The 9525-nt window shown below is 39.9% G+C and overlaps 1 protein-coding gene across 2 annotated transcripts; it reads left to right on the forward strand.

Annotated features, from left to right (window-relative positions):
* The first annotated feature begins 348 nt into the window (after positions 1–348).
* Positions 349–8467, forward strand: LOC122078580 (pentatricopeptide repeat-containing protein At4g02750). 2 transcript variants are annotated; one of them, XM_042644613.1, is made up of 4 exons: positions 349–2221; positions 2749–3877; positions 4020–4192; positions 8109–8467. In XM_042644613.1, the coding sequence occupies exons 1-2, from the start codon at positions 683–685 to the stop codon at positions 3553–3555; spliced, it is 2346 nt and encodes a 781-aa protein (XP_042500547.1). In that variant the 5' UTR covers positions 349–682; the 3' UTR covers positions 3556–3877; positions 4020–4192; positions 8109–8467. The 2 variants fall into 2 exon arrangements, with proteins under 2 accessions (XP_042500547.1, XP_042500548.1); XM_042644614.1 differs by having other exon boundaries at positions 8121–8467.
* Positions 8468–9525: the final 1058 nt, after the last annotated feature.

Raw genomic sequence — 9525 nt, forward strand, 5'->3', positions numbered from 1 at the left:
AGATTTGGAGCAATGCAACGGATTTGCAGAAACTGATTGTAAATGCCAACACGAGATCGTGGCCCTTGAGCTCTGTTACATTATTTCTTGGTGTATACGACTCTTTTTATCATTTTACTTACTTTTGTCTTTGACCCAATGATGATGTGGTTGGTATCTTTTGTTAAACATATTGCCTACCTAGCCTTGCACAGGAGAATTAATTTCTTGGACATTAGATCCATTGATGATGTGATCAATGAATTTCCTTCATCTTTAAATTAAAGTAAATAAATAAAAATAATTTTTCAGTCAAAAGAATGAATTATGTGCCTCCAAGAGCCAAAACAAGCCCTTTTAATTTGTTGGTGGCCGGGGATGGAAATTGGGCGAGGAGGGAGTTCCCAGTTCCGAACTTCCGATTGCACTTTTGACTAGAGTCGCTGGACTTCGGACTCGGAGAGGCAGCGAAGTGAACACTACTACTGCTACATACTTCCAAGGCGTTGATACGAAAATGACACATTTTACAATCCAGGCCAAAGAGGTCGAGGGGCTTTTTGGTAAAAGCGCTTTTGCATAGTTTCTCACAATCACATTTCCTGGACCCTCGCTGGTGGTGGTGGTGGTGGTGGTGGTAAATTGGTAATCGCAGCGGCAGAAGCTGCATCACCGGAGCTTGGGAGGTGGCGACGAGATCATTATGCACGGCCTCTTCCACGCCAACTGTTGCAGAAGCAGATACTTTTATAGCAGCTCCTCAGTACGCTCCCTACAAAGTGAACGAATCGGCTGTCCCCAAACCAGATTGAACAGAAAGGCAAGTCGATCTATACTGACGCCAGAAAGAGTTACCGACAGGAAGAATACATCTCTCATTTCGGATGCAGAGGTTGTGAGATGGAACATGTCCATCAGCAAGCACATGCGCAACGGCCGCTGCGACTTGGCTCTTCAGCTCTTCCAGACCATGGCCCGCCGAACGTCCGTCTCTTGGAACGCCATGATTTCTGGCTACCTCATCAATGGCAGATTCGACCTTGCCCGTCAATTCTTCGATAGGACGCCCGATAAAGACCTCGTTTCTTGGAACGTAATGCTTCATGGTTACGTTCGGAATCGTAACCTCAGTGCTGGTCGTGCACTGTTTGATATGATGCCTAAACGAGATGTTGTGTCATGGAATACCATGTTATCGGGTTATGCTCAGGGTGGCTATGTCGACGAAGCTAGGGAGATCTTCGATCGGATACCGGACAAGAATTCTATATCATGGAATGGGATACTTTCTGCCTATATACAGAATGGACGGATCGAGTCTGCCCGTCAGCTCTTTGACTCTAAATCAGATTGGGAGACAGTTTCTTGGAATTCGATGATGGCAGGGTATTTGCGGAAGAAGAGACTGGTTGATGCTAGATGCCTTTTTGATAGAATGCCTGAGAGAGATGAAGTTTCTTGGAATACCATGATCACTGGTTATGCCCAAAATGGAGAATTACTCAAGGCACGGAAGTTGTTTGAAGAATCTTCGATCCGGGATGTGTTTACATGGACCGCTATGGTGTCTGGGTATGCCCAGAATGGGATGTTGATGGAAGCCAGGAGAATCTTTGATGAAATGCCTGACAAGAATTCTATTTCATGGAATGCAATGATTGCTGGTTACTCGCACTCTAGTAGAATGGACCTCGCAAGGGAATTGTTTGATGCAATGCCCTGCCGTGATATTAGTTCTTGGAATACTATGATTACTGGGTATGCACAGAATGGAGAGATTGATAAAGCTTGGAGTCTGTTTGATGAGATGCCTCAACGAGACTCCATCTCATGGGCCGCTATTATTGCTGGGTATGCTCAGAGTGGTCATAGTGGAGAGGCTCTGTGTCTTTTTAGAGAAATGAAGAGAGATGGAGAAAGACTAAATAGATCTACTTTTACCTGTGCCTTGAGCACTTGTGCAGATATTGCAGCCCTGGAGTCGGGAAAGCAAGTGCATGGACGGCTTGTAAAGGCGGGATTTGAGACAGGTTGCTATGTGGGGAATGCACTTCTTGCGATGTATTGCAAATGTGGGAGCATAGCTGAAGCCTATGATGTGTTCATAGAAATGCCAGAGAAGGATATCGTCACATGGAACACAATGATCAGCGGTTATGCCAAGCATGGTTATGGTAGGGTAGCTCTGAAGGTTTTTGAATCAATGAAGATGACGGGTATTAGACCGGATGATGCCACCATGGTAATAATTTATTTATTTAATTCTGTTTTCTTAGTTGTAGTATTGTACATGTTATTGTAGATGCTGTATGAATGAGAGTTCCACTCTGGTTTAAATAGTCGGTGAGACTGACTAGTTTCCCTTGCATGTCAAGGATATGACAGGGACAGCCTGGGAAGGGCATTTAATTTGAAAATTGAAAGCTCCAACATGAACACAACACCCATTTTGAAGTAGATGGGTAGATGTGAAGTGATAAAACACCATTTTTTCTCATCCTTCTCTCTCTGTGTGTTGTATGTTTTTGCCTAAAGATTGCATTGTAATACTCGATAACATGCAGTGTAAATATATGAAGAAAGTGTTTGAGAGATGCTATGAATTTTCATATTTATTATTGTTAGCAATGTTTCCCTTTTTCGCAAGTATAATTGGCCCACTTTACAATATCAATTGTTATGTGTATGGGTGTATGTGCTTTCTTTGGGGCCAGAGTGACTTTTCCCTGTATGTGTTCTGACAGTCTTATGCTCTTCTGTTGGTTCCAGATTGGTGTTTTGTCAGCATGTAGTCATACTGGCTTAGTTAATAAAGGCACAGAGTACTTTTATTCAATGGAAAAAGAATATGGTATAACAGCTAAGGTACAACACTATACTTGCATGATAGATCTTTTAGGCCGAGCAGGTCGATTGGAAGATGCTCAATTGCTCATGAAGAACATGCCTTTTGAACCAGATGGGGCGACATGGGGTGCTATACTTGGTGCAAGTAGGATTCATGGTGATACCAAATTAGGTGAGGAGGCTGCCAAGAGGATTTTTGAGTTGGAGCCTGATAATTCTGGGATGTATGTTCTCCTTTCGAATTTATATGCATCTTCAGGTAGATGGAATGATGTTGGTAAAATGAGATTGATTATGAGGGATAGCGGTGTGAGGAAGGTTCCTGGATATAGCTGGATCGAGGTTCAGGACAGAGTTCACACATTCTCGGTTGGAGATTCAGTACATCCCGACAAAGACAAAATATATGGTTTCCTAGAGGAATTGGATCTGCAGATGAAAAAGAACGGTTATGTTTCCTCAACAAAAATGGTGTTGCATGATGTGGAAGAGGAGGAGAAGGAGCACATGCTTAAGTATCACAGTGAAAAGCTAGCTGTGGCATTTGGAATTCTGACTATACCATCAGGGATCCCAATCCGGGTGATCAAGAACCTACGGGTATGTGAAGATTGCCACACTGCAATAAAACACATATCCAAGATTGTGAGACGGTTGATAATCTTAAGAGATTCGAACCGCTTTCATCATTTTAATAATGGTAACTGTTCATGTGGGGATTATTGGTGAAAAACCAAAGGTAGAGCTGGTTCTAGAGATTCTGCAAGGTTTGTAGTTGTTGTACCGTTGATTGAAGTAGCACGTATTTGCGGCGAGACATTCTTGGATGGTGTGGTGTGCCTATTATTTTTAACTCCTTGAATGAAGGACCACAGTGGGCAGCTATTCCTGGCTCTGAGACCATAAAGAAAATTATTAACTCACAACCCATCTACTGTTGGAATTTCACTTTTAAGTGACCTGGCTACAGATTGTGCTGGCCGCCAACCTGCCACAAGACTCTTGCTTTACTTCAGCCTAGAACCGGCAGCAACTTGACTGAGACAGAAAGGTATATCTTTTCAAATTGTTTGAAGTGTAAGTTCCATTTTCGCTTGTTAGATCCATGATAAGAAAGGTATAAATTTATATTTGCTGCCTGCGAAGCATAGTGTGGTGCCTTCTTTCACCTTACAAACTATCATCTTTCACAGGCAAATTCTGTCCTTTCCATGATCTTTCTTGGCAACTGGGGTCCCATATTATATAAAAAGGGGTACCCGGTACACAAGGCTCCCGCATGTGCGAGGTTGGGGGGGGGGGCGAGCCCTACCTTGAGAATGTCGAGAGGCTTGAAGTATTTGCAAGAATATATTAGAATTTGCTGGTATTTATCTCTCATCCTTATTCTCATCCCTTTTTTATTTTGGCTGCTTTCTTACATCTTGTAGATAAATTGGAAAGCAAATGGAGTGAATATCTGCTTTCTCCACATATTCTGTTTTCCTTGGTTGTTCCTCTTACTTAATCCTTCATTAGTTATGCCCATTACAGCCTCTTTTAAATTCTGAGAAGGGGAAATGTACAAATATTCAGCCTTACATAGGGAACACTATGGAGGGCATAAAAATTTAATCTCTTAACATCTGTTCAAAATTTTTATCAAGGTTAGAGTTTTCCTTTATCTTAAATGACCCTAAAAATGTAGTACGTAGAAGATCAAATGGGCCCAAATTAGATGGATATAGATGTTAAGGGCCCTTCTCACATATGTACCAGAAAAAAAAAAAGGGTCCCTTTTCACATCTTGTTTCAACTCAACAAAGTTTGCAAGTGTCAAAGTAGAGCTTTCGGAAATCTAAGACCAAGGGAAAATGCACAATAATGGTTGGAGTACTCATTATTGTCGGCAAGCATGAATATGTAGGAAGGTTTTCTATTGAATCAAGCATTTAGACTATGTCTTCTTTGTTTAATGGTCTCAATAGCCAAATAAGAGTCCATTTACGTGGAAAATAGTTTTTCTCATTTAGGCTTATTTTGGTTGAAAGGGAATTTAAAAGGAAAGAGAAGTGAAATTTTCAAACCTAAAAAAACTTAAAAAATAAACTTTTGTAGTCATTACTCACATGATTATATTATTAACTCAAATCATTCCATATTTTAGTTATAAAAATTCACTTTACATTACATCTAAATCCCATGGATTTCTTTACCCCAAAAATAAAAGTATAATAAAAATGAAATCTAAAATCATGAAGTGGCAAATCTTTCACTTGACTATTTTATCCTTTTTTTTTTTTTGTATAAATTATTGGTACCCTTTTATATTTAAAAAAAAAAGAGGATAAAGAAAATTCTGTCAATAGTTGGGTTTGTCTCAGACTTAGAATTTGAGTTAAAAGAGGGCTCTACTTGCGTGTTTAGCTGATGGGTTAGCAAAGAAAGAGTTCTGCCCAAGAGTTTCATATTACTTTGGAGTCCGCGTGGGTTTATTCTAGCTAATTAAGAACTCTATTAGCAATTCACTAAAACTTGTATGCTATAGAAGAAAATCAGCAGAATCATGAGAGGCTTAATATATCCTTTCTTCTCTTTTCTATGTTCTATTCTTTTCTTCTTCCTTGTTGGTTGAGGTACTGTACTGATTACTGTTTCTGTTGAAGCATGTGGCTCATCAGTAAGTGGCTTTCCTCATCTCTCTCTCTCTCTCTCCAAAGTTTTTGGTGCATCTTCAAAAACATCATAATGGCGGCTAATATGTTTTGAGTTGAAAGATTTACATATAGGAAGAAGTCAGCACTTGCTAGCCCTGACATTGTGCTGTCTTTAGAATTACTTATTCTCGGTTTTGTAATGGCCCCTAAGTTCTATTGTTTCTTAAATAATCCAGGCACACTATATATCAACTACTCTATATGCCTATTCAAACTCCTTTTCCCCAAATAATGTTCAAATTGCAATAAATATTTGGGAAGTCTTGTTGAGTTTGATGATGGTAATTGACGTTGTCGAAAACTCCTTGCAGGACACATTGAGTGTTATAGGTGTGATACCCTACTTTCTAAATCCGGTCTAATTAACCGCATTGACTTGGTTTGATCATATAAGGGCTGAACCGGAGAGAACCGATACAAGTACCATATGGAATATGGTAGCAAGGGTGACCTTGAACTCGGGTTGGCCTGACATAACCCGAGCGGGTACCAAGTATAATACGTGCACCCAAGCCTTGCACTTGCATGCACCACGAGGCCATGTACAAAAAAGTAAAGGTACGTACTAGTATTTGCTAACCTAATCTAATATTATATAGGAGTTTAGTCCCGTTGAAGCCCACCTGAGATTTAGCCCACCTGAGATGTACCCACTTGACATTTAGAATATATTTTGGGGGCCCAGGTATAAAAAGGGAGACATTAATTATCTTTTTCCTCATTAATGTTAGTTGGTCGGTGGGAGAGTAAAGAAGAGAGAGAAAGAAAAAGAAATGAAAAGAGGAAGAAGAAGAAAGAAGAAGAAGGGGAAGTTGACCATAGAGCTTCACCGGAACTGGGTCTTGGTATTTTGAGTCCGTATTTATGATCAGCTCGCCGAGGTCTTCGATTTGAGATAGGTATTGCACACATTCCAAGGATTCTTTGGAAAACCCCGTCCTTAAACCCTCTTTTTGATTTTTGGGAAAGAAGCCACTAGGATCTTGCTAATCCTACTTGGATAATCAAATCTAAGGTCTAATGGGAGGTGTGTATAATGATTTTGAAGGATTTGGAAGAAGTGTTGGTGAAGATCTAGAGTATTTGGAGGTTCTTGAGCAAAAGAAGTGGAATTTGGGGTTTCATTGGTGTTCTTGAGAAAGAGGTAAGAATCTTCATTTTTCTTTTGATTTAATCTTGGATCTAGATTGAGGGTACATGATTGGATCTTAGATAAGTGATTTGAGTCACCGGATTGTCCCCAAACAAGTTCCCTAAGCCGGAGGAAAGTCAGGAATGAGGTTGGGAAAGTTTTCGTTTAAAGATTGGGGGGTATTTTTACCCCACCGGTCTTCTGGTTTTAGCCCACCTGAGTTCCCAAAACTCAGATTTTAGGCTCTGGAGTAACCGGCGGGCTACTTAGCCCACCGGTCTTCTGGTTTTAGCCCACCTGAGTTCCCATAACTCAGATTTTAGGCTTTGGAGTAACTGACAGGTTGAAACCGGCGGGCTACATAGCCCACTGGTCTTTGGCTTTGGGCCACCTGTCTTTCCAGAATTACCAAAATTGGTCCAAATTTGATGGGTAACCTGTATTTATGATTCTAAACCCGATTTTAGTATTCAAACATGATGATTTTGACTCCAACATAGTGAAATGATAAACCATTATGTTTATGATAGGTTACACTTAATATACACGTATCCACACATTTGATCTTTTTTGTACCGGGTACAAGCACCGTGTATATATACAAGTGGGGAGTGGACTCTGATTTAATTTCATAATGTTATGTATCATTTAACATATGTTAGTCTCGCCATATCATCATGTCATTTGTGTGTAGACTAGACATCACATATGTCATATCATGCATTTGAATGTGCATTTACATAATATCCTATGCTTTGTGTTATGATGGAATATTCATTACGTCTTAGTGTATGTGATGGAGGAATTTCATTTGGACATGATATGTATGTAGATTTAGATGTCGTAGTTGGCTTGAAAACGAGTGCATGGTGGCTCGTGGTATGGGATGCGGTGTCATTGTGTAATCATACTATGTTCATGTAGAGGCATGTGGCTAGGATGTGATTTACCTTTGTGCTACAACTCTTCCTAACAGGGGTTTACGTGTTGAGGGATCATTGGGGGGAAGCATCGAGTTGCGGTTGTCGAACTCCTGCAGCAGTTAGAAGTACGTACGGCTGATCTCTTGGACAGTCGGTAACCCTGGTGATATATTTAGAGGGTCGATCGTACTACTTTTATTTTGGGTGGAATCACCCATTTACTTTCTATCATTTAAATTTGTTGGGAGTCGGCTTGCATTTTAAATTTCGATACCAACGGTGGGCCTTCTCCGACAACCCTATGGGTATATCGCAGGATGGGGTTCGCGGCTCGTACCCGGGGCATACGCGCACTGTGGTTGTGAGTAGCACATAACTTATGACCTAGTAATGTTGTTAGACTATTAGGGTTTAAAATGAATTGCATATAGACGCATTTGTGTTATAACTGTTTGTGTGGTTTTCTTTATATGGTCTTCCTTTCCACTTACTGGGCTAGTAAGTTCATCTCACATGCTCAACTCTTTTTAGGTGATTTTTCAGGTTACCCGCTTAGTGATCAGGAGCCGGGCCTCACTGTGGAGTTTCCATCTGAGGACTGGTGGGTCCCTGACAAGTTCGAGTACAGTGCCGATTGCACGTGCGAGGATTGTACTACATGGCAACTGTGACTCCTAAATGATTATTTTTTATTATTTTTGATGTATTTCCTTTTGTTACTTGATGCTTAAATTGTTATGTTTATATATATATATATATATCATGCCTTCGGGCCCAAATGTATGTAACCTTTATAATTCAATTTGGGTATCAAGTATTTGGGAAACAATTGCAGGTATTATTATGAACATGTCTTCTGCTGAAAATATAGGTCTGATCTTATATTAGTAGATGTATGCTGTATTGGAGTTACTGTATTGTTGATCCTGATATGTTTGTGAGTTAATCAGTGTTAACTTGGTCACCGGTTCGATTCTATGCGAGCGAGGTGTGATAATAGGAAACCCCAATTTAATCACAATAGTAGAGCCGGAAAGTTGCTTTCAATTTGTCAAGGTATTTTTGAATTTCGTAATGACTAATTTTCTCCTGTGTACCCAATCAAATTGCAGAGGAGTAGTTTCCTCATAGATTTAATCTCATATTTACAATAATCATGCATGCTTTCTTTACTTCTTAATAGAATATGTTGTCTTTGTTATTTATTTATTTTTTCTAACTTGTACAGGAGTATTGGCAAGTAAAAGTAGTAAAGAGAATAAGATTCTGAAAGCATGGTGGCAGTGTTTATGGACTCTAGCTTTCAGCCAAGTTTATTTTTTTCCTCCTTCGCCCAGTGGGAGTTTTGACCATATTAGTTGCAGAGCAAGACCAGAAAAAGGAAAAAATTTCTTTGCTTACTTCCATTTTTCTTCATGAATAACTCTTCCTGTGAACTTTGAGATCACCTATTAAAGGATCAATGCTTCTCTATCTTTCAGCATATATCTTGTGTTAGGCATGTGCAGGTTTGCTAATTCACTCTTTGGACTATGCATGTGCAAGTTTTCTAGATTTTAAATACCCTCTCCATCGTTTCTACGAACTCCCTTTTTCCTCCATGTAAGTTGTCACATAGATGGAGGTCTCCAATGGTTGCCATCAGAGGACGTTGATCAACATCGTTTAGGTAACAACCTCAACCTAAATTTTTTCCCTTGTTCCATCTGTGGTCATCCCAAGGAAACTCTAGTTACAGCCTCTATTCCCTCTCCCGAGTCTCCTCAATATCATTTTCTATCTCAAATGAATGCCCCTCCCCGTCCCCCATCCAAAGGCAATAATGATTCTGAACTATTTAATTCTATTGCTTTTTATTAAATGGCAATGAGATTGAGGCTCTATGCCAATTCCTAAACCGACATCTCATTTAGCCAAAGGATATCTTTTTGAAGAAATTGAAAAACGA

Source organism: Macadamia integrifolia, chromosome 5, assembly GCF_013358625.1.
Source record: "Macadamia integrifolia cultivar HAES 741 chromosome 5, SCU_Mint_v3, whole genome shotgun sequence".
In the NCBI taxonomy this organism is placed as follows: domain Eukaryota; kingdom Viridiplantae; phylum Streptophyta; class Magnoliopsida; order Proteales; family Proteaceae; genus Macadamia; species Macadamia integrifolia.

Excerpts from the sequence above, each read along its gene's own strand:
- LOC122078580 (XM_042644613.1), top strand. The coding sequence starts at position 683 with ATGCACGGCCTCTTCCACGCCAACTGTTGCAGAAGCAGATACTTTTAT. Across the intron at positions 2,222-2,748 it reads GACCGGATGATGCCACCATG|ATTGGTGTTTTGTCAGCATG; the intron begins GTAATAATTTAT and ends TGTTGGTTCCAG.